Source organism: Tyto alba, unplaced genomic scaffold (assembly GCF_018691265.1).
Source record: "Tyto alba isolate M040663 unplaced genomic scaffold, T.alba_DEE_v4.0 Super-Scaffold_3, whole genome shotgun sequence".
In the NCBI taxonomy this organism is placed as follows: Eukaryota; Metazoa; Chordata; class Aves; order Strigiformes; family Tytonidae; genus Tyto; species Tyto alba.
This window is the reverse complement of record NW_024881304.1, coordinates 7,210,566-7,235,023: the sequence shown is the minus strand read 5'-3', so window position 1 is coordinate 7,235,023 and position 24,458 is coordinate 7,210,566. Positions and strand designations below refer to the sequence as shown.

At 40.5% G+C, this 24,458-nt stretch overlaps 1 protein-coding gene across 3 annotated transcripts in view; it reads left to right on the top strand.

Moving 5' to 3' along the window:
- Positions 1-673: 673 nt before the first annotated feature.
- The window catches only part of KBTBD12 (kelch repeat and BTB domain containing 12), a 41,676-nt gene continuing 17,891 nt past the window's right edge, over positions 674-24,458 (top strand). For 2 of the 3 annotated variants that reach the window (XR_006165933.1, XM_032994884.2), the window contains exons 1-4: positions 674-740; positions 9,209-10,344; positions 11,297-11,567; positions 14,854-15,004. Coding sequence is in view for 2 of the 3 variants with exons in the window: in XM_032994884.2 (XP_032850775.2) it covers positions 9,275-10,344; positions 11,297-11,567; positions 14,854-15,004 (1,492 nt within the window). In the remaining variant the exon portion in view is untranslated. Of the gene's footprint in view, positions 741-9,208; positions 10,345-11,296; positions 11,568-14,853; positions 15,005-19,983; positions 20,098-24,458 lie in introns of those variants that run through there. The other variant, XM_032994885.2, reaches the window with a different exon arrangement.

Here is a 24,458-nt window from a genome sequence, read left to right as displayed (position 1 = left end):
TATTGGCCTTTAATTTACAGAGTACAACATCTGCAGCTGATGTAAATCAGTGCAGCCCCACTATTCTGGACCAATTTAGTGGATCTGTTTCTGATTTACATCAACACAAGCAAGAAGATTATCAGGCCTTATGTGTGATTAAAATAAACAGATAACACATATTCAGTCAGGACTCCTTACTTTATATACAACTTCAGCTCTTAGTGATCTAGCAAGGGCAGGAGAAACAGTTTGGGGAAACTCCTCTCAGCTGTAGAGAGAGTGGCCCTGGTTTTGAGAGTGCCTTGGGTGGGGTCACCAGCATCTCCTCTGGTTTGGAACCCAGACCTCAGTGGCAGGTGGGAGTCCGTCAGATCATCGCCCACGCTGGAACTGCTCCAGCTGCCCAGAACAACCGCCACACAGTGACGTGCCAAGGTCTGGGGTGGGGGGGTGGAAAATAACCACCCTTTAGGTGGGCCACCGACACAAGCGGTGGCTGTGCCACCCCACAGAGGAGCCTGCTGCCTTCCAGCACCAAGGCGGGCTGGGGGCAGGACACTGCTGCCGGTCAGCTGTGTCCTAACGTGCCCCTGTGCATGACATTAAAGCAGCTCCTTGTCCCAGCCAGGAGCCCAGCACGAGCTATTTATAGCCCTGGCACCTCGCTGCTCACCAGAAGCTCTGTGCTGCTGGGTGAGATCTCTGTTTCCCACTCCCACGCACTCTCACAGACACCTGCCGCTCCCGGCGTCGGAAAGGTACATTTGAATCCTTTCCACACTCAGAGCAGGAGGGAGAAGGGAGTTTGGTGCTGAGATGGATGGGCAATGTGGAAATGCCAGGGTCAGGCTGCTTTGGGTTGCCGGGTGCCTGGGGAATTCGTGGGCAGGGGTGCTTGAACGTATATCTTGAGGAACCCTTAAAGATGCTGGAGTGGGGGCCTATAGACGGTGATGCAGAGTCAGCTGCAGGACAGCTACGTGGGGAGGAGGCTGTAGGACCCATTGGTGGTGCCAAAATTTAAGCCCTCTCAGTTTCTTACAGTGCCTGTTATCCAGTTCATAAAGGAAATGTAAGAGATTAATTTCAAAGTTAGGATGGGAACCCCTGAACACTATCAAACCTGGGGTGTGTTTGCAGCTATATGGGGTTTGTCAGCAGTGCGGAATCCTGCAGATCCAGAAATTTCAGTGTCTGACGTCTGTGCATGGAGGGAGGTTTTGCACACTCCACAAGCCTGCAAACATCTACACTTGCTTCCAGTAAGGAAGCTCAGAGAAACTCTTGCGTCTCCCGTACAAGGTATCTATATGTGCCTAGGGCTGATCTGAACCATCAAGAGGCCGAACACTTTTGATATGAGGGTTCAGTGGGGATTGAAAATGCAGCAGGTAACGAATATATGTGTTAGTGCAGGGGCCATTTTGGAGGTGGTGCTGTGTTGTTGCCATGGGTTGCTATGAACCTTTTCTTCTGTGGGTATGGACGTACCCAGATATTTGCTTGGTAGTAATTGAAACTGAAACTAGATAAATTTATGCGGAAGGCTGGTTTTGAATGGTAACTAATGGAATGCTGACGTAAAGCTGTAAGGGTTTACAACTTGCAATTTATTTTCATTTCTCGTCTGAGTGACAGGGATATTTAAGCTTTTACATAATAGCATTTGCTCACCAAATGGATACATACATCAGAGTTTTATATAAATATTAGCAATTAGTGTTCACAATCTTTTCTGTTGTAAAAATGCAAGTAGAACCTAGTTTGTACCAAGTTATTAAATTACATATCTTCTAATTGTGATGCAGTCCAATTTACATTGTATGATATAATTGTTCCACAAAGTAAACCCTTCTTATACTCACCAGTATGTTTAGATAAACGCAAAAAGAGAGACCTCCAAGACCTTTGCCAGACTGCTTAAAGAGCTACTGAAATACATTTTCATTCTTCCGGCATCTGTCATTGGATATGTAAAAAAACTTGTGCATCCTCCTTCTGTGAATGAGCACTTTGCCATTTCAATTAGTTTTGATATGTAAGAAAAATTATCTGCACATGTGAACTGTAAAAGAAATGGGGTCTGTATGTATATATTTAGCTTCTATTCTTCTCATGCAATTAACGCACATAATTGGCTCAGTCTGGGATTTGTTTGTAGGCATTTGTTTGTGAACAGAGCCACATTCATTTTCTACTTAAATTGGGGGATTCTTTTGAGCAACTTCACTGAGCTTTGAATCAGAGTAAGATTAAGGTCGGGTGAAGGCATATTTGAAAAGATGGCCCACAGGCTCTTTCATTTTCAACTGCTTTGATTTTTTTTCATGAATCTATAACAGTTTAAAGAAAAAAAAAAGTATGCCTGGTATTTGCTGAGATAGGATCAATATTAATCCAATCCCACATCTAGGTCTCTGTCTTGGCAGTAAACGGAGCTCAAACTGTCAAATCTTTCCAGAATCATAAACTACCCAAAGGCTTTGAAAAGTGATCAAAGCATCTTCAGGTCTCCTTCCGATAGACAAACATGTTCCCAAATACAGTTTCTGAAGTTTTGCAGGATGCTTCAAATCTCACTGGTAGGTATCAAGCTTCTCCTAGCCCAAAGAGCCTTGTTAAGTCCCATTTTATTTTTATTTTAAATTAAGAGCAGCAAAATGAGAAAGAAAACAAGTAAGCTACTGCAGAAAAGACAGGCCTGTAGCAATCTGAGTGGAGGTGACTGCAGTCTCTGCTGGCAGCAGGGTGCTTACAGCAGCAGGGATGCACACACGGGAACACAACACTGCCACAACTGTCTACATCTATAGTAGCAGCTTGTAGGTCAGCAGCCTGTCTTTCTGCACTAAGAGCCTCCTTTTGCACCCCTTGCAGACTGTAACCTGCTAAGAAAGCTCCCATAGGCATGCCTAGCAGCGCTCGTCCCAGCAGGAGCTGGCCCATGCCTGGATATCAGCCCTCAGACTGCCTTGGCTCAGGATCCTCAGTATCAGTTGGCATGTGAAAATAGACAGGGTGCCACAGGGACTGAGGGAGAAAAATGGTTAAAATCTCTCTCAGAAGTCATACATTATCTTATATAGACCAATGGCATAACTTGATTTGTAGTGTTCAGGGTTTCAAAACCTCAAAATTCCTCCTTCCCTGCCAGCAATAAATCAATTCCGATCACCTGAAATGTACCTGCCATGGGCCTGATCCTGGGAGATTGATAGGGCTGATCAAGGAGAGTTCCTCTTCTGACTTTAATGGGAAGATCACATCATCTAGTATACATTTCAAAACTGCCTTAAGCAATTTAAGACTGAAGTTTGAAGTTTTACCTTTAAGAGTGCTGAAGATGCTTCAGTTCCTAAATTGCACAGTGAACCTAAGTAGGACTTGGACTTTTAACTTAATTAGATGCCTTCGAAAACCTGAAAATCCTGAATACCCAAGTAACTAGCAACTGACAGAATACAGAAAACTTCAGAAAAGGCAGCCTGGCTGCTAGTAGTTATGGTGATACTTGAGACACATCCAAACGCTAAATGTCTAACTGTCACAGGGAACCATTTATTAGAGACACTTACCTGTATGCCCTCTCAAACCATATAGGCATAAATTTCCCCCATATAATTGCATGTTCTCCCACTTAATGCTCTGCCACAAGTTTGTATATTTTATCTGGACAGCATGGATTAAATTAATCCAAGAAATCATATCTAAGTCAAAGCAAGAAAGTAAGTGTTCCCTGAAACAGAACTTTTCAGCACAGATCTCTAGCCACAGATGAGAAATACTTCCCAGTCTGACCACAGGTAACTATTGTTTGAATCTGATTTTTCAGTCAGTTGGGCATCTAATTTACATTGATTTAGTCAGCTGATTTCATCACAATCTCTTTCTAATGATAGCATGTAGGACCATATCAGTAACTTCACTCAAGACAAAGTACCTAATTTATCCCCTATTATCCTTGAAAAAATGAAGAATATTAGATTGGATTGACACAAGTTGTTCTTGATAAATAGGTGCTATAGCTGCTTTTATCACCTTATTACCCTCTAAATTCCTAGAATTCAATCCTGTAATAATTTCTTCTGGCACCTTTCCAGGTATCAGAATGAAGAGAATAGTTCTTATAATCCTATAGATATAGGAACATCTGTAATTCCCTGGAAGCTTCTTTTCTATATCTTATTCTTATGATATCTGCTCCTTATATCAAGATTAACATTATTACTTGCCCTTCTTGAACACTGCAAGAACTTTTGCACGGTTTAAAATCTTGATCTTAAATGCCAGCACAGCCTTCATAATTAAACCCTAAGATTATAACATTATTATCATCTGGGTACTGATTTCTGCCTCACTGTGGCTGTCAGCCAAATGTCATAATGCATACAATTAACAGATTTGCTTCTCAGCTTACTGATAATAAAGGAAGCACAAATAATTCATAGGCAAAGGCACTGGTTCTTTGATGTGACTGAACTCTGATCCTTTCAGCACCTGAAGGGAGGCAGGCTGAAGACAGGGCAGCCTCATTAAGGCAAAGAAGAAAAAAAAAAAAAAAAAAAAAGCAGAGGAGGGAGATGAGGACACAGGAGGTGCCCCCCCCCCGCTGCAGCCCGCTGCCCCATGCTGGGTGCTGTGACCTCTTTTGGGCCAGGTCCTGCAGCTCCCACCCTCCCACCACGGTGCAGGAAAGAGGAGATTCCTTGGGGCTGGGAGAAAAGACAAGAAAAATCTATGTCCCAGGCAAAAATACAGACAAAATAATGTCTCCAATTACAAGGTAGTTTGTTTTTTTTTCAGAGGTTAAGGGAAATTCCTGATGAGATACTTCCATCTGGTTCACAGTCCCTTTGTGCTGGGGCAGTTCAAAGAGGCTGCAGTGTAACTGAGAAATGAGGACAGCATTTATTTATAGTTTGATAGCCTCATAAAAGCTGTAGAGCTGAGCTCACAGCAGTGCACTTATTTATGTTTTGAACTGCTCATGCAGCACCCTACTGCCTTGCAAAACGTATGCTGTAGCTCCTGCATAAAATTATATATGACTCTTCATACGGTTCATGACACAAAGGCAAAAAAAAAAAAAGTGAAATTAGACTAACAAAATAGCTGATATAAAAATTAAAGTAGTAGCCAGAATTGGAGGAAAATTAACAGCTTGGCTCTGAAATAAAGTAACATCAAATGCAGATTTGCACCTGAATCAATTTTTCACAATAGAAGAAAAAAATATCCAACAACTCTGAATAAGGCAATAACTCTGATTTCAGCTCCTGGTGACATTACAGAGGATTTGAGCCTTGCACGGGAGGTTTTATAATGACAACCCAGCCTCTGGCATAATCTTAGTATAGTGTCTCACTGCAAATTATATTTGTATCACATTTATCCTTTCTTTTAATATCAATGTACCATCTTTTTTCCTCTGTAACCCAGAGGGGAGAGCAAAGCAGCACCGTTTCATTATTACCCTTTAATAGTCTTTCCAGTGGTATAAAGGAGAATATTAATATCCTTCCAATGACCTCACCTAAACACTGCTAAAAGCCAGGAGGGGAGTGACAAGTTTGTAGCTCAGGCACAGGGATGAATTTCTGAAGTTAATGAAAGGATTTCACCTCTGGGATTTAATACTGTTTTTTGGTTGTTGTTTTTTTTTTTTTTTCTTTTTTTTTTTTTTTTTCTTTTTTAACCTTTTAGCTTCAGTTTCCTCAGCTGTAAGATGGAGGAAGTAGACTTACATACAAGTCAACAGCATGATTTTATTGAGTACAGTTCAGTCAGGAGCTTGATGTGCTGTCAGAGCAAGGAGATGAAGAAGGTGCATTCTTACAAGGGAAGGCAAATACTGCCTTCTTGCAAGTGTGTGGTAGCTAAGCTGGACTGCAGTTCTGGCTGGGGAAGCAGTGTTGATCTGCATAGCTCAGTGAGGTGGGTGAAGAGGAGGCTGGTGGGTGATCCTGGCTGCAAGGTGGGCTGCATTGTGCAAGGAGTGTCCAAGAGCGAGGTGATGGTGGGATATGGACCAGCTCCAGGAGAAGGGAGGCCACACCATCTACCACTCACGGGCTGTACCTGCTGCTCCCGGGGAGGATGCCCAGAGCTGACCCACCAGCTTTGTGGGCAGCAGAGGAGACCACCCGGCACTGGGTGCAGATGGGCAGCGCCCTTCGTCATCTGGGTGGTGGGTGTAGGACTTCTCCATCAGATAATTTGTGCCTAAAGTAATACATAAATGACATGAGCTACATTGTGCTTTAAGATTCCTATTGCTAATGCCTTAATGATGAGAGGAGAGAACGGCTGTGAGCATGTTGTGCCAGATATCCTAATCAGTGGTAAATGAACACATAAAATTCACAAATCTGATGAACGGTGCAATCAAAGACAAAGTGTTTTCTTTAACAGTGAAAGAAAACTTAAAAGTGACCAGTAAAGGAAGTGAAATCATAACTCAGTTGTACACATGGCTTCTTCCTGATCTGTACAAAAGTCTGGGAAAGATGATGATGATTAATCATCTCACTTGTTCTTCACATTAAAAATGCACATTTTGTCCATTATGGAAAAGCTGGAGGATGTGTGAAGCTCTGACATCACAAAGGAGAAAGGAGAGAAGTTGATCATTTTGGAGGAGAAACCATGTTTAGTCAGGTTGCTAAACAGGATTGCGGTCTTGTTGGTAGTTTTTAACATCTTCATCCAGTTGGAGAGTGAACAATCTGGTTAAAGACACTATAGGTCATCTGCTTTAAGATATGTGTGCTTACAAGACATGATCTTTGAGATATGGTATGGTTCCTTTATCAAAATGCAGTGAAGATCAAATATTACAAGGTAATAAAACAGCATGAGGAAAAAACAATAAACTGGCCACCTAATCATCATGTAGGCTTAGAAAAAAATAATGTTTTTTATCTCATAAAAGGCTTCTTTTCTACTGACTGTAAAGACTGCCCCAGATGCCGTTGATGCAGGATTGAGACCTACATTTTCTCAAATGCAGTATTTCATTTCACTGTAGCTATCAAAAAAAAAAAAAGTTATAGGTTTTGGAAATACCATTGCTTTATGATTTGTACTAAACTTACTGCCTTTGATTGATTTTTAAAAGTACCATAAGAAGAGCTCAGAGTTTGGCCCACATTCAGACTATGAAGTTAATGTTTTGTCTTCCAAATCCATTTTTAAAATCTGGTAATAACCCAGATTCATTTCTCAGATGTGTTGCTTCTAGTTCCAGATTTGGAATATGGAAAGAATTGATAAAATCAAAGAAATGCTAGTCTTCAAGCATGCCTAGCTTTTAATTTAGCACTCAAAGTGAGGAATCTATGTAATTTGCTAAAACAGAATGATGACTACTTCCAAAAACAACTGAACAGAAAGAGTAGGTCTGAAATTGATGATATAGCTGTAGATTTCCTTTTTACCTGGGAAATAACTATAATATTTTTTAAAATTCCATCTATCTAGATCTATAGGGAAGTTTGGACTGTTTGTGAAAACACCTTCAGGTGGATTTCAAATAATTTCACATATTTTATGTTGATACGTATTTCTTTAATGAAATTAAGGCAACTCTTTGTACTTCCAGGATTTGAGAAAAACAGTTCAATCTGTCATACAAGATCCTGATCCTGCAAATATTTAAGCTGGTGAGGAATGTTACTAATTTGAATAGTCTCATAAAGCAAATCATAGCCTGTCTACAATGTGCTTCAAACATGGCTATACCACAGCTTTAGGACTTGTTTGTGTATTGGTGATTCATGACATGAGTCGTTAATGCATTTCCACAACAGAACTGTCTCACTACCACATTAGAGACAAAAACTGTGTTAAGGACTGCTATTCCTCAAGTGATACATAGACATCATTCTCCCATTGACAGCTCTACCACTGTACCTCACATTCTGCAGCTTGCTGATCTGAAAGCCTGAGAGGTTCAGTAAAGGGGCCCCGCCAAACCCCCCAGAAATAGGACTATTAAATTCCTTCTGTTTTCCCCATAAATGAAACTAGAGTGTGTGAATAATTACAATTTAATTAAAAACCCCATTTGAGGTTACAGTAAGTGGAACCAAAACTCTGTGAATCTGCAGCACTTAAGCAGCATGCTGAGAAGTGGGCGGACAGCTCAAAATCTGGCCCCTATTTGCTAACCCTTTCTTTATCCCAAAGCAAACCAGTAACAACTCAGTAAAAACCAGTGACCTACACTTTGGCGTGAAAGAGTAAAGAATCTGGCAAATTAGACTGAGTTGCTTCCTGCCAGTTGTACCACCACACTTCAGGGGTGGAAGCTGTCTCTGCCCACAACATTGTCTTGACAACAGCTTGAAGCCTGGGGAGAAAGCTACTGGTAAAGCGGGGAGTAATAGAAGAGAGTCAAATCCATTGGTAGAGTAACGAGACGGCAGCTTCCTAACTGCTTTGCACGGGGCTTTTGAATTAAAACTGGTCTGCAAACTGGTAGCCGTCTGGTGGTAAAGCAGAGTATTAAACACATCCACACATTCTCATGCCTCTGTAAAATGGCATTGAACTGGGTTGTACTAGTGGCTTTATTTCCCACCCTCTTTGCAGAGGTGTAGTTCACTGTAAAAACTAACGAGAGAAGCAAGTGCAATGTTTTTCCACTTTTTTAGTCTTGTAACACCCTTTTCTGAAGTCTGCTTAGGCATAACTCCTAGTTTGAGAGGAGCTGTGAGCACTGGAAAGGCACTACTCCATTGTAGCTGCCTAACCTAAGGGGATGTTGAAAATATAGGGTACTTTCAGCATCTAAGCAAAGGCTGAGGTCCTTCAGGTGCACGAGAGACAAAACTTGAATAGCCAAGGGACTAAGGGCCTGACCTAGAGTTTATTAAAGTCAGTGGAAATCTTTCCCTCGATTTTAATAGGCTCTGGTTCAGGATCAGGGAAAGGAGGGAGAAGGCAGCTGAAAAAGCCTGTTTTGAAGGGAAGTCTGTAGTTTTCTTTAAATAATCACAAAACATGTGGGGAAGTTATTGAATATTGAAGATCATTTGAACTGTTGATTTTTATTTTATTCTGTCTTGGAGATCTTGAGCCTGAGACCTCACTGTAATTTTACATACATTTTATGCATTACTGATTTAGATCACACCCTATAGAATGATTGTCTTTACATTTTAACAGTAATTTTCATTTGCCCGGTAATTTGTTCTTATTGGACTATGTTATGCTTCTATCTCTAGAAACATTCCTGATGAAGACCTTGAATTCTGAGGAGATTTAAAACCAGGAAGTTTGGAGATCAACCATGGATCATAAGCCTGAGGAGAAAAGAAAGCAGCGCCATAGCTTGACTTTATTGGAACAAGTAAAGAGAATGAAAGAATCAACAGAGATAATTGATGTTGTCCTAGTTGCAGAAGGTGAGAAATTCCCCTGCCATAAGGTGGTGCTGGCTGCCTTCAGTCCTTATTTCAAAGCCATGTTTACCTGTGGCTTGGCTGAATGCACACAAAGAGAAGTGGTACTGTATGACATCTCTGCAGAGAGTGTGTCAGTAATACTCAATTACATGTACAGTGCAGATTTGCACCTCACTAATCAGAATGTGCAGACTGTTGCACTTGCTGCATATTTCATGCAGATGGAAGATGTTTTCAGTATGTGTGAGAAGTACATGATGGACCATATGGATACTTCCAACTGTGTGGGCATCTACTACTTTGCAAACCACATTGGGGTAGAAGATTTATGTGATCAAGCGAGGAAATACTTATACCAGCATTTCGCTGAGGTGAGCTTACAGGAAGAAATATTAGAGATTGAATTCCAGCAGCTGTTGACTCTCATAAAATCAGATGATCTGAATATTTCCAGGGAGGAGACCATTCTGGACCTCGTCATTAGATGGGTCAAGCACAGCAGAAAATCACGTGTAGAGCACCTGGTTGAGCTCCTGAAGCAAGTGAGACTGGTACTTGTCAGCCCTTCCTTTCTCATGGAAGCCCGGAAGAGGAACACAATAATCCTGTGCAATTCAGAATGCAATGATATGTTTGAGGAAGCACTGAAAACCATCAGACTATCCAGCCTCCCTTCTCTCAGCCTGCGATACGGCATGGAGACTACTGATCTCTTACTCTGCATTGGCAACAATTCTCTCGGCATTAGGTCAAGACATGGTAGCTATGCAGATGCCAGTTTTTGTTATGCTCCTGCGACACAGAAGACTTACTTCATCTCCTCTCCAAAGTATGGAGAGGGTTTAGGATGTGTTTGCACTGGTGTTGTCACTGAGAAAAATGATATTATTGTGGCAGGCGAGGCAAGTGCTGTCAAAATGTCTAGACAAAAGACCAGGAACATCGAAATTTATAGGTGTGTAACCTCTGTCAGAAAATTCCTAATTATTCAAAAATTTTAAATCCAAATAATGTTTCTGGGGACAAAAAAAAAAAAAAACACATTAGACAAAGAATTCTTTACTTGAAAGTTTTCCCAGAGATTTTTATTACTCTGATCAATTTGTCACAATTTATCTTCATAGCACTGAATTATATACATACAACCAAATCTTGATGCCTTTTCTCCTGAAAAAAGGAGGATTAACTCTAGTGGCATCTCTGTGTAAATAAGTTTGATTAGATCCTACATCAATGTATGTGGATTTTATGTTCTCATCACTCAAATCTCAACGTTTTCCTAGGATACTCTTTTCTAGGTCATTAGCAGGGGGAAATGAGTCAAGCAAATGACCCCAGGAAACCAGTAAGACAGAGAAAACACACTTCTCTGTCAATGATAGTACTTCAGTGATGAAAGGATAATGACTGATAACTGTGAACTATCATTCTGTTTTTATTAATGTCTTTTTCAGATGTCCCCTTTTTAAAGAAAACCAGACATTTTCTGGATTAAAGTTGAAATTGAAAAATGGTGACAGCATTTTCAAATACAGATGCCTAAATTTAAGGAAGCAAATCCATACCGAGACAGATGAAGTGGCCTTATTTTCAGCAGTGTTGAGCTCTCACTCTTCCCACTAACTTCAGTGGAAACTGTGATTGAGCAGGACATGAAGAAGTAAGGGACTTCTTACCTTAATTAGGGTCATATATCTTTGAAAGGGTGCCTAGGATTCCTCATACTAAAAATGCTTGTTCTTGCAAACATAGGGCTCAATTTTACAACTTCTCTGTGAAGGAGAAAGCTCTTCTTGTCATTGTACCATTGTCTGAATAAACATTGGTGATGAGGGGGGTAATGTTTCAAAACAAGCTGATAGAACCTCAGTGAACCAGGGCATTTACAACTTTGGATTTTCCTACAGATACTACCCACAAGGAAACCAGTTTTGGCACAGCCTGTGTACCACTCAGCTCCGTGAACTGTACGCTTTGGGCACTACCCATAATGATCTCTATGTAATAGGAGGGCAAATGAAAGTGAAAAATCAGTTTCTGGTCACAAACTGTGTGGAGAAGTATTCCATGGAGCAAGGTACCTGGAGAAGCACCGCGCCTCTTCCAGTACCGTTAGCCTGCCATGTGGTGGTGACGGTGAAGAACAAGCTCTATGTGCTGGGTGGCTGGACACCACAGGTAAAGAAATGTGCCAGTTATTTTGTTTTGTTTGTTTACTAACAAGTAGATCTATGCTTGGTTTATATGATGTGTAATTTTGTGATGCTTCTTGCATAGGAAAAATACATCAGTGATAACAGAAGAATAAATTGCTCACTCTCCTCTAATTAAACATGTTCCACAGGAAAACCAAACAGGGTGAAGAAGAATAATATCCATCTTATGCCATCCTCACTGTAAATACCAATTTCAGGAAGTGCAGCTATTTCATAGAGATGTGCACAGTGAGCAAGAGTTTAAAATACATCTTCTGTGTCAACACGGGTTCCATTTTAAATAGCTACTGTGTTAAACACCTTATTTTTGCAAAAAAACTTGAAATAACCAGAATGATATTTAGTACATATTTGGCACCTTTTTGTCATGACAGGCTGTGAAAAATGGATTAACTTCAGCCTTTCCTTAGATACCATCCTCTTTATTTTTCTAGGTATCAGTAAATAAAGGTATTTAAATCATACAGGAGCCCTTGACTGAGTCCTGTATTTGAAAAGCATGTACACAGACAAATTTCAGGGAGAGATTTATATCTGGAATTTAAAGTTCACCTCAATTTCTCAGGAAATTTTTTTGGTTATCTGAAGTTCATTTATTTGAATTATATTATATTTTGAATTAAAAGTCAAAGCATTCTCTGGAAAACAGATTCCTCCAATCAATCCATTTATTTGTTTCAGTTGCATTGCTTGGGAATGTAAAGTTTTACCAGGAATTTTCAACTGGGCCACAGATACCATATTCAGTACTACAGGGACTGTACAGAACTATGCTACAAGGAGGATGGATGTCAGGAACAGTGCTTGCCTTCTCCTGTTCCTCCCAGTGTGAAACATCTTTTTAAAGAGCATAGCCCATTCTTATTTACTGCTCTGCAGTTTAAATTTGAGCATTCAAGGTAAAGCCCCACATTTACTTGACAATGAAGTAGAGCATCTGTAATCCTTACTGCCGACAGCAATATGTTCAGACTGTCATCACATCTCACTGGTTTGTGTTCTCTTGAAATAAATTACTGTTTAAAGTGTTTAAAAGTGAGATGCATTCAGAAAACACAAGATTTCCACCTCTTTGGATATTTTGAGTGCAGGAGTCCCCAAAGGAGACAACAGAAAGATCAGAGAGTATTTCTAGTACTGAAACAACTGAGCAAGGATATCCCACTATTTAAAGGATTAAAATGTGAAAATACTTAATGTAGAAACAATCTGTCTGTAAAAAAACTTGAACTGAAAGATATGTTGTATTACAAAGATCAATGTTGAACTCAGACAACCAGCTTTGTCTTAATAGTTCTCCAGAACAGACTGTAAAGGGAAAAGTGTCTTAGAAGCACAAGTCAGGAATATTGAGCCAAAAATGGTTTTTTAAAAAGTATAGGCACCTCGAAAATACCTGGAATGGATACCTGCAAACCAGTACTATCAGTAACAATACATGGGAGTCTGAGTTTATATATAAATAGGCTTGAGATGAGCAGATTAACAGTAATTGATTAAAACCCATAGCTTTGTAGGATTAGGGCATGCCAGAGCAGGTCAGAACAACTTAGCTAAAGCTTTCAAAGAAGTGCTTTAAGGCCAGCACTGCAGAGTGCTGAATTCTTCTGGTACTGTATAGCTCCCACACTCACCTGTCAGATGCAGTGATTGTATATGTAGGGCTACCACAGCTGCACTGTGAAAGCAAATTAGTTCATCAAGCCAGGAGCTGTCCCTATGCTCAAGCAGCACTGAATGTTCTGTCAATCCTGAACAAATACTAACGACGCATCGTTGACAGAATGCCCTAAATGCATGTGTCCATTACAGAACAGAGATAAATACACGTTCCCTTCCCACTCGGGCTTTGCAATTGAAACAAGACAAGACAAAGTCAAGCCAGGACATAAAATGACAGCTTAGGAGGGCAAGGGCTCAACTCACAGCAGCACTGCTCCAGGTCAGCATTGGTCTGGCCTCACCGACACCAGCGGAGTTAAAAACCCAAGTGACTCCAGCCTTGGTAACTGGGGGCTCTTAAAATGGAAAAAGGCATTTGGTAAGGCTGAGAGGAAGGTTTCAGACCCTTCGGACAGAGAGAAGGGCTGCTGGATGATACGTTTTCTGTACATAAAGAGCACAGAGTGCACTTTGAGGTGAATGTTACCACAAAAATGAGGTAGGATGTGAATTTACAGCATGTCAGATGGTGCCTGCTCCTAAATATATGCTTACTCTGTGTTGAAAATACACATCTTACCCCACTTTCAGTGAATAAATTAGTGTTTCACACTTATCATGGAGAAAGAGCACACCCCTGGTCACTTACAGGGAGTAACCATGGGGCTTTATATTTACTCTCTATCTTGTGTCCTCCTATCTTGTCCATGACACTTGTGTTGGAAAGGTCTTTTGGGAATGAAAAATAACAAGCAAAGCAAGAACACATATAACACCATCACAAGTAAGCAAAGTAGTTCTCTCCTTCTCACTCTTTCTATGTGAAACCTTTCATCCCAAAATATTTCAGGATCCTCCCCCCACAGCCTACTGCTTACATTCAAGGGTGTTGTACCCAGAAAACATAATCTGAGTTCCCTACATCATACGAGACAGGCAGGGAAAGGGGAAGAAGATTAGAGAGAACAAGAGGAGTAGGAGTGAGTATAAAAAGAGTATTATGGCAGCAAAGATATAGCGGGGGTTAGGAGCTTATTGTGAAAACTATTGAAGGAGAAGTTATGGCAGCTGAACAACATTACTTGGTTAGGCTGACTAAATAAATGTGCAAACGACTTGAGAGTAAGTTATGTATATATACAGGCCTGAGAAAGGGCAGCAAAGTGCCTCACTGAGACTCGCAGTACGGTCTGAGTAACAGTGGGACTAGATTTCAACCTTTAGCAGGAAGAAAAAATGTCAGATAGAATGTTTTCCCCTCTATTATTATTAGGACTTTACAGCAGCCTTGTGAAAGAGGTACGTTCTGCCAGAGCTGGGCCCATGAATGTATTGTTATTACCCAAACCTTCAGCTTTATCGCTGCAGAATATAGATGCCCTCTTATTCATTTGCCTTCTACAGTGTACTCCCAGCCACAAGTCATGGGTGCTGTTAAACCCTAGTGAGTATGAATCACTTCACAGCTATAATTGATGTGTTTATGTTATTTATCTGCTGAGCTGTCTGCTGTGATTAATTGCATGCAGGCGTGTGCAGAGGGCTCCAAATGTTGTATTATTATATGGCTGTCATATTTCATACAGATGGATCTGCCTGACGATGAGCCGGATCGATTAAGTAACAGAACGTTTTGGTACGACCCAGGCCAAGACAAATGGACAGAAGGCGCGCCAATGAAGTACTCCAAATACCGCTTCAGCACAGCTGTAGTCAACAGCGAGATTTATGTCTTGGGTAAGAAGAAACAGATTCTTACCAGATAGTACCATGACTTTTTCTTCTTTCCAGCAATTTGCCTCTGCGAAATGAAATACCTCACCCTTTGTTATGTACATAGGAGCAAGTATGTTGGACTAAGTGGACAATATTTTTCTAGAGTTATTTTTTTCCCCACATCATTTCTTTCTTCCTTAATTTATGTAGGTTAAATTAAGTGAATGTTTAGTGTTCTGGATTAACATAACAAAGATACTTTGCTTTTTAAACTACTTTTCTTTGGAGTATCAGTGTGTGCTATAAATAATAATGAATTTTAATAGGTGGGTATAGAAGCCTTGTTAGCACCATTTCACAGGCGAGCAGTGAAAAGCTAAGGAACATACCAAGCATCATGAAGGAATTGTTAAGGAAAAGAGAATTTGGATCTCCCAGTCAAAACCAGTATTATTTGTGGATTCTGACAAAAATCAGTGAAACATTCTTTCTCACCCATCTCAATGCGGTGTATTTTTTTGAAAAACTGTAACTTTAATTTTGTCATTTTTTGATCGAACCTTTTCAATTTTTTGTTTCAAAACTGTATTTTGACCAAAACTTTTAAGACTTGTGTGAAGAAGAAGAGTCTTTTGTCCCAAAATGATCCCTATTCACAGTCCCAGTTCCATAGTTCCTCTGTAACATAACTCTTTTCCCAAAGACCATCCTTCATGGTTCCATCCCAACCTGTGTCCAAGCCAACAGAAAGAATATCACCTATTTCTGAACACTAGAAAACACCTCAGAAGGAGGCAAGAAAAGAATTTTTCTGAAGAAAAAATGGTGATGTAAGGCAGGGAAAAGCAGATGGACAAGAAACACATTGTGGGCATTGGAAATGATATGGGGAAAAAATGGAAAGGGGCATCTTGGAAGCAGAATAGGAGCCAGAAATGTATCTAAGTGATAGAGAGAAGGATTATAGATAGGTGTATGACTGGAAAGTTCTTGAAGAAGTGGGAAAAAAGTTCATAAAGTCAATTAATCCACAAGCGGGCTCTGAGATATTTATGCCCTTCCATGGTCCCGTGGTTAGCATCAGACATGAAGGTAGTGATCACATCAGTACCTCAGGACCTCTCAGTCCCTTCTGCTTCAAACTACTTCTGCTTACAAGATTATCAAATTGAACACAATAAATATGGTCTTATCTACCTGATACACCTCCTGTATAAGGGATGTTCTGGTTTTGTCTGGATTGTTATATACCATTGATAAAGGAGAGTTTGTTCCTGGCATGAAATACAGAAAGTGTTTTGCAGGGGTGTATCTAAGAAAGGTGTCTTTGAAGTCAGAGAGGAAAATTACTTTAACACTGCATTTGTCTTCTTTTAGAGAAACTTCTTTCTTTGAAGTGGTTTGAGACAGGCCCATAGGCATAACTAGGAGAAAGGGTGAAAGAAGCCCTTTTAAAAAAGAGTGAAAGAAGCCCTTTCTGTTTTTCAAACAGAAAATCGGTTAATTATTGTCAAAAGTTAGTGATAGAGAACGTCAGTATGCTGTTAGTGTTGGCTGTCCAGGCTCAAAGGTGCTTCGAAAATGTGGAAACTCCACCTTTTGTAAAAGCTTAAATAATTATTTATACTGACACTGATGCTGTAATGGGGCATCAGAAGCAGCCATAATAGTTGGGAAGAGAAAAGCTGTATTCATGCATTTCAGTAAGAAGTGCTCTGAGATCAAGACCACAAATGCTGTGATGACACAAGAGAGTCAGGGAGAAAAAAAAAGGAGCTGCCTTGGGATGCATGTGATAAAACAAACTGACAGTCTTCTTCACAGCAAGCCTGACACTGAGATGAGGAAAAGGAGTGGCTAATAAGGAAAACTGCATCCCTTTTCTTCCCTCAAAATCTCACAAAGCAAGAAGCATATCTGAGTGATTACAGTAATGAAATGTAAAGATCGAACACAAAGCACAGTATTAAATCTGGAAGGGGCCTGTTTAAATGGTGTTGAGGAAAGTTCACAGTCTCACAGACCTTCACAATCATTTTCCTAATGTAAAAAAATAAAAAGCATCATTTTATTATCTATAGCTGCCAGTGATGCAGTACCCAGGGACCTGTACATTGACTTGAATTCTTTCTAACGTGCTAGCCAGTACCAATAATTTTTTTTTGTGATAAAATCTTTGCTAACAATCAGATCAGTGTGTGGGCCAGAACAGGCTCTTGTTCTGTCTCCATCTCTTTGTTGGTTCACACACCCTCCCATGAGCAGTCCTTATTCGAGCAGTCCTAATGGAACCAACACACTTGATCCTGAGATTAACAATTTGCTGCACTGGACCCTTCACTCTTGCCACTAAATGTAACTAAATGTGTGTAAAGGCAGTGTTTGTTCTCAGTCTTGACAGTGTAAATCTGGGGTAATTTCACTGTAATGAACAAACTTGCTTGTGATTTTTACCAAAGGAATTTAAGCTCACATGCTGCTCCAGGGAGCACATTTTTGAGAAAGACTGTGCTATTTTTACTGTTGTGTTTCTGAGCCTGTCTCTGTTGTGATAGTCCATCCACTCAAGGTGTAAATGCAGCAAGAGTAGACACAAATGAGTTACCATCAGGTAGTGTGAATATTGATTGCAGGGAAGATGTTTTGACCTAGGTCTGGGCTTTTTTCACAAACTCCTGATTGCCTATTTTCACAAACCTTGCAAGGACTTTAACATCCATAAATCTGTAAAATTTGGTTGAAACTGGCCAACAGGTGCAAAAGCTATGAGAGACAGAAAAAATAATATAAATGCAGATACAGAACACAGATGTAGTGAGGGTAATTGCATAAGTCTCGTTTCCTTAGGAAATCAAATAATATTAGAACTAATTTTTAAATTGAAAGACAAACTTGACACTGAGCCAAAAATGATTTGACAACAAATTCTGCCTTTGAATATGCTGGTTTAAATCCACCTTTAACATTGCAGGTGGAAATAAAGATTTATCTGTTAAAATTGAGAAGACAATGTGATTGATAAATGTTAACCATCACAATCTAGAAACTCTGTGAAAGAGATTAAAGCATTTTCCAAGACCTCTCAAAATGATGAAGCAATTTCCAAATGAATTCTGTTTGGAAACAGTGATACAGTCACTGATACTGGCATCTTATTCTGCTGATATCACACACGGCCTCATCTCCAGCTGTAAACTCACACTCGCCAACTGTAATTAAAACTTCACACAGAAAAGCTACATTCCACGGTTTATTCGTGGTGACAAGTTCTTGTTACCTTGTGAGTTCTCAGGCTGTTGGGCTGCGAGGTGGGTTCAGTTTTCCTTTGGAAACAATTGCAGTGGTAGCCCCGTCTGAGTGAACGGGCAATTCATGGCATTGAAAGGGAAGCAGTGAAAGCGTTCTTAATCTGGCTGATGTGGTACTTGATCATGCAGATGACATTCAGGAGAGAATGGGAATGGAAGGAATGGAGGTTGATTGTGACAGACCAAAGAATAGCAACTGTCATGAGGATGGAAAAACCATTGCAGGCTCTTCAAAGCTGTAGATCCCTTGGACATCACCCTGCTTCATAAGGAATGTCAGGCACTCTGGGAGTCTAGAAAGATGCTGTCAAGGGCGATTTGTGCAAAAAGATACATTCTGAAGAGGAACACAGCTTGTAGGTTGTCCTCATGTCATGACCTCAGACACATCTATGTTCAGGCATAATGACTGAACTTTTGTGCTACAGATGAGAGAGACACTTTTGTGGAGTCTCTACCACTGCCATTTTTACCCCTCCTTACTCCAAATGGGGGTTCCCCATGGTGAAGTCTGCCTGCACAGAACTTGACCATCTAACAGGCTCCCATGCAGTCCCAGTCATGGGACACTCAGGGAAGGGACAATTCAGAAGCATACTTGACGGCATTGCTTGGATTCCCACAAGCATCACCTGCTTTCCACATCATAATTGTTCCTTATGTGGTGCACTGTCTCTGTGGGCCTACTGCAGTCTGAACCCACCTAAAAAGTGCCACTGGAGACTGCTGGGTGCAGAGGAAGGAGAGAGAGGGAGGCAAGGTGGAAACAAGTAAATGCAAGATATCTTCTGTATGCCGCGAGGACCAAGCCCCACTTCCCAGAAATAAAAACATGAAATAAATATATAGCTCTAACTGGGTACATAAAGTAGTGTTGCAGAGAGATGAGACTTCTTTCAAGCAACTCTTGAAAACAAAATCCTTAAATGAGGTAAGTTTGTCAGCTCTTTCAGGCAGGATGTCTGTCTTCCTGTCCAGTTCATACAGGCGTCAGCACTTTCAGGGTTAGGTGGGGCTCTAGAGCATAAGTGAAAAATCACTGCACTAGAAGTTGATCATCTCTAATGTCTCTGCTGTGCAAATGCAATTTCTACATAAATATGAAGCAAAAAGCAGAGCTGGAGCACTGGCTTTGAATAAGATGTTGTAGCAGTCTCTTTGATATACAAATCTAATTTTTGTTATCATCCATGTAGGTGTAAATCTGTAGTAAGTAGTCTGCTGATCTCAGTTGTGTTGTGTCAGACTCATTTTGTTCTAGCCCAGATCAGAATATGATGCTTAGCCTTTGAAGTGTTAATTTCTGAAAAGTCCTATTGGCACAGAAGAAAGCATACATAGTCACTGTCCAAAAACCTCTTCCCAGCCTAATTGCCAGCTCCAGCGTGTAAAACCCTAATGACTTAAGTGGAATTATCCTAGAGTCCCACCGATGGAAGGAAAATGAGAAATAGATTGGAGTTTTTGGTCTGAGTAATAGCATTGTTCAGGAACCTGTACCATGTGTCTTAATCAGCAATCCTGCAATATAATTGTCTGTTTGTTGTGTAAGGTTCCTAGAGAATCTTTTGCTATTTATACAGTGTACATAATCCTCATACGTAAATGAACAGAATTTCCTAAGGCTCAAAATCCTTTCTCTTATTCATCTCATTTGACTGCTCTTAGCTCTTTCTCTCCATGTTTTCCCAGGAAAATAACTATATTCGTTGGAAAGTCTAAGAAAGAGCAGTATTGTGTTCTTAATGACAGAGGCAATTGAGACACTTGGAAGAAAACCAGATGGGAGGGCTCTATTTAAGGTCATGCATTTTAATCTCTTCCTTAAAAAAATACCCTTTTCAGTTAAGTCTCTGAAAACTCATAACAGTCAATCGATGAATTAGGAAGATTTATCCAAATGAATCCATTTTAATGCCATATTCATTAGCTTATATTAAAACACACTCAGTAGAACTACTGTCTCTGAAATACAGGTCACTGGTAAAAACTGTTCAATCACCACGAGAGCTTTAATCATGTGTTGCTTTTATGTTATGTAATTCCTGCTTTATAAATAAGAACATATATAAGCACTTAAATAAGAAATCCTATTAGGGAAGATTTAGGAATCAGAGAATTTTTGTTTATCCTCCTTAGCCTGGCATCCCACCTCTTACAACTTGTTTTTTTTCCCTGAGTTCTTCCTGAGAGCTTCTTTTAAAAGTTTTAAGCAGTTAAATAAGGTTCAATTAAATACTGACTATCTTGATCATAAAATAATTATTTGAATATGTATTTTGGGGTCTCTCTGGAAAGGAAAGTTTGTGTAGGAGGGGCTGGAAGGAGACATTTTAGCTTTCATGCTTTAGTATTAACCGTGCATTTGAATAACACCTTCTTCTAAAATAAACATGTCTATTTATAGATATGCTTTTGACTTCTGACAAGTAGCAGCTTATGGGCCTAATTCTGCACTGTTATACCTGTGCAGCAGCCTCTGGACTGCCTGTGTGCAGGGAGGAATAAAAAAGACAAAAATTTGGTATGATAGATGGCAACAGAAATACTCCCTACTCACTTAAGAATTACCAAAGGAAATGAGACCAAGGCATTACAGAAGTAAAGGCGGCACTGGAACGGAAACATTGACAGTGTTTAGGAAGACAATCACCTATTTTTTCAGCCCTGTTTCTAATCAATCTTTTGCCCTCATGTCTTCTACAATCTGCATTACCTCATCTGCTGTGCTCTGTGTTAGTAAAGAATGACAGTGCTTCTCAGTTTCATCTGTGGAAGTGCCCACCAGGGCTAGCTTTAATGCTGCCTTATTTCTCTGAGAAACCAGCTATGCACCCTGCTTTGCAGAGAGTGAGAGAGCAACGTAAGTGCTGAGACGCTCAGCTTGAGTGCTGTTAAAGAGTAATAAAGGGAAATGTTATGTAAGAGATTAGCGCTATTAAATCCATTGTGTATTCCAGAGATCAATTTAATAGTGAATTATTTTATGGGAGGCAAATGTTAGATTTCACTTGCTTGTTGGAGAATTACTTTTTTTTTTTTTCACCCATTTTCTAGGTTCCTTTGATAAAAATTCAAAGACGCACTGGTAAGAATACATGTTGCTCAGTATTGTGATGTGAGGACTTAATTACATGATAAAGAATTACAATGTCAGTGCCCTGAGGGCACTAATAGGTCTCAATCATCCTGACCAGCATCACCTGGGGCCTCCACCCACATCCTCTGCCCACAGGTCCAGGAACATAATTTAAATGCAGGCCTGGGGGTACTAACTGCTTCTTGTTACCTTGCCTTTGCCTGACAACTGCTGGTAGGACCTTCTGCAATCCCCTGCCTCTGTTTCTACAGATCTGTGTCCTGACGGTGAGCTCATTACCTGGGTCATCTTCCCTTTGGGAGCAGCTCTGTTCTTGTTGCTTCCCTGATATACTGCCCTGTATGAGAGACTGTAGCTCGTGTCTAATTTCAGCTGTCTGATAGTGAGGGAACCAAATTAAGTGGTATGAAGTCTGATATTCAGATGTTACGTTCTCCCTGTCCCTCTTGAAGGAGTATATAAGCTGTTTTCAGTCCTATCTGGACCACCAACCATTTTCTGGTTTCATTTTGGTCAGCCATCCTGTCTGTGCAATGAGCAATCTAGACTTGGATCTGAGTGGCTATCCTGGGGGGGGAAAAATTGTCCCTGTTGGACTCAGCTGCCTGGCAGATCTATCTGCATAAGAGCTTGGTGTGGGTGAGACTTGGCAGTACAACTGCTCTGCACCAGTGCCTGCTTTTACGAGTATCAGTGATGGGGATGAGGTCACTGTGTGTGTGTAGGTAGGAAAGCTCCCTATCTCTTCACAGAAACATAGAGTATACCAGGTTGGAAGGGACCTCAAGGATCACCTGATCCAACCTTTCTGGCAAAAGCACAGTCTAGACAAGACAGCCCAGCACCCTGTTCAGCTGAATCTTAGAAGTGTTCAGTGTTGGGGAATCCACCACTTCCCTGGGGAGATTATTCCAGTGACTGACTGTCCTCATTGTGAGAAACCTCTTGAAACTTAACTATGCATCAGTCTCACTTCTATAGATACATATAGCTCTATCTAAGGCACTTATTTCTTTTGCACTCACTGAACTAATTATTACCAGTGACTCTTTACCACTTGTTTGCTGTTACAGATGTTTCTCCTCAAGTTCTGGAGGACAGTTCTGTTATTAGAACTGATGTGACTCATTGCATTCGGTTTTCTCACATGAGCATGGGGTAAGGGGGAGGCACTTGACCTCAGCCAAGGCAGTATGTTTGCCTTCAGCCAGCTATGAGCAGCATGTGGGTATAGCAAGGCACAGTACTGTACCTCATTGAAATTCCAAAAACGTACTAATCACATCACCTACCCTGCTCTGCCTTCTTGCATCAAAGGCCTGTCTTCTCTATCCTGATTTCCTAATAAAGATCATGTATTTTATTTATATATTTATTTTACTAATGGAGCTTCATGTTAAATTTAAAGTCCATTAGAACCACTGCTTAGAGAGTACCCTTGAAAGTATGTTTGATTGCAGAATCATCCAAGCGTGATACGGAAAGCTCTCAATCATTAATGGGTTTGGGAACGCAAAGGTGGCTTCACTCACTTCAGTGGCATCTGAAATATCTCCTAGGGAAAGCGCATAATGTAAAAAGCCTAAAGTGTTGAAAGGGTGTATTTGTAAGGGGTGGGGGGAAGACTGCGTTCTGGCATTAAATCCTCTTGTGTGATGAATGTGAAAATGACAGAAATGTTCAAAGCTCCCAGTGAGAAACCCAACTCTGCCTGCACAAAGGACAGATAACGGGGCTTTATGCAGAGGACTGAGCCAGTTGATGTTGAATTCACCCGCTCTGTTCACGATGAGATAGGTGAGTGTCGCTTAATGAAGGACTCTCCCCAGCACCCATTCCAGACAGTGGGCACAGAAATAGCAATTGCTGCCCCTTTCACACCTGTTGGGACTCCCCCAGGAAGCTGTGACCCCAGCATATGTGTTTTAAGGACCCAATCTATAGTTCTGGGTGGCTTAAGGTACAATTGCAAGTACAGATCCATGTGCTGTTGGCGCGTCACTTGGCACAAGAGTCTCCCCCAGATGACCTAAACCCCTTTGCCCTCTTTACTGCACTCTGCCTTAGCCTCTTGGAGGTTACCCCCATTTTATGTAGAGGATCCTGTAGGAGCAGATCATGAACTCGGTTGTTCAGCTGCTCTACCGAGAGAACATGAAATAAAAACAATCTTCATGGTCTTAACTGTAATTCTGTATGTCTCCACTCGCACTCCTAATGGTTTCATAAATCTGAACGAAGAAGGCAGTGGGACAGGATGATCTGGGGTCATGAGTGATGAAGCACAAAGAAACGTGAATTGTCTGTTACAGCAAGTTTCTTTTTTTCTGCCAATTTGAAGTCTTGCATGGTATATACATTGTAGATGATGAATAGCCTGGTTAACATGAGATGCCTCCACTCAGTTGCAGATGTGAATTGATTTAAATTTGAGAATTATTTTTTTGGGGCTGATTTGCGTATTCAGTTCTTTGGGAAGAGGCCTGAAACATCAATTTCCATAGAGGAAAAAAGGTATTATCTCACAGGCGTATTTCTCAACTACCGCATCTGGGAACATGGCAAAGCAATGCTGGTAGATTCTAATATCCTCAGATTCCTTTGTTAGCAATATTTCAGTGTTAGCATTGCTTTAGAAGAGGAGATTGAAATTCTTGATTTCTTGTTTTTCAGAATACTATTTTTCTAAGCTTGAAAATTAAACTTTACTCCCCTCTGATTTTGCCTTCTTACTTTCTGTTTGCTGAGAACTTAGCTTTGCCCATATTGTAAATTGAACATGAAATTGGATTTATATGAAATGGCTGTGGAGGGTGTAAATAAAATGGAGATATTTTGTACCTTCATGACTGTCTCTGATAATGACAGGATTAAAGGAGGTTAAATTTAAGTTGTTTAAACTATCCAATGAAGGTTTCATAAATGCTTGAAAGTATATGGTAGTTCTTAAACATTCAAAAAGATGCTCCAATAAGTCATGAAAAATTGCTTTTCTAAAAACTATGCAAGAAAATTGTTTGGTGGCCAATCCCCTGGATTGGTAGCTGAATGTCTTCATTAACTGGTA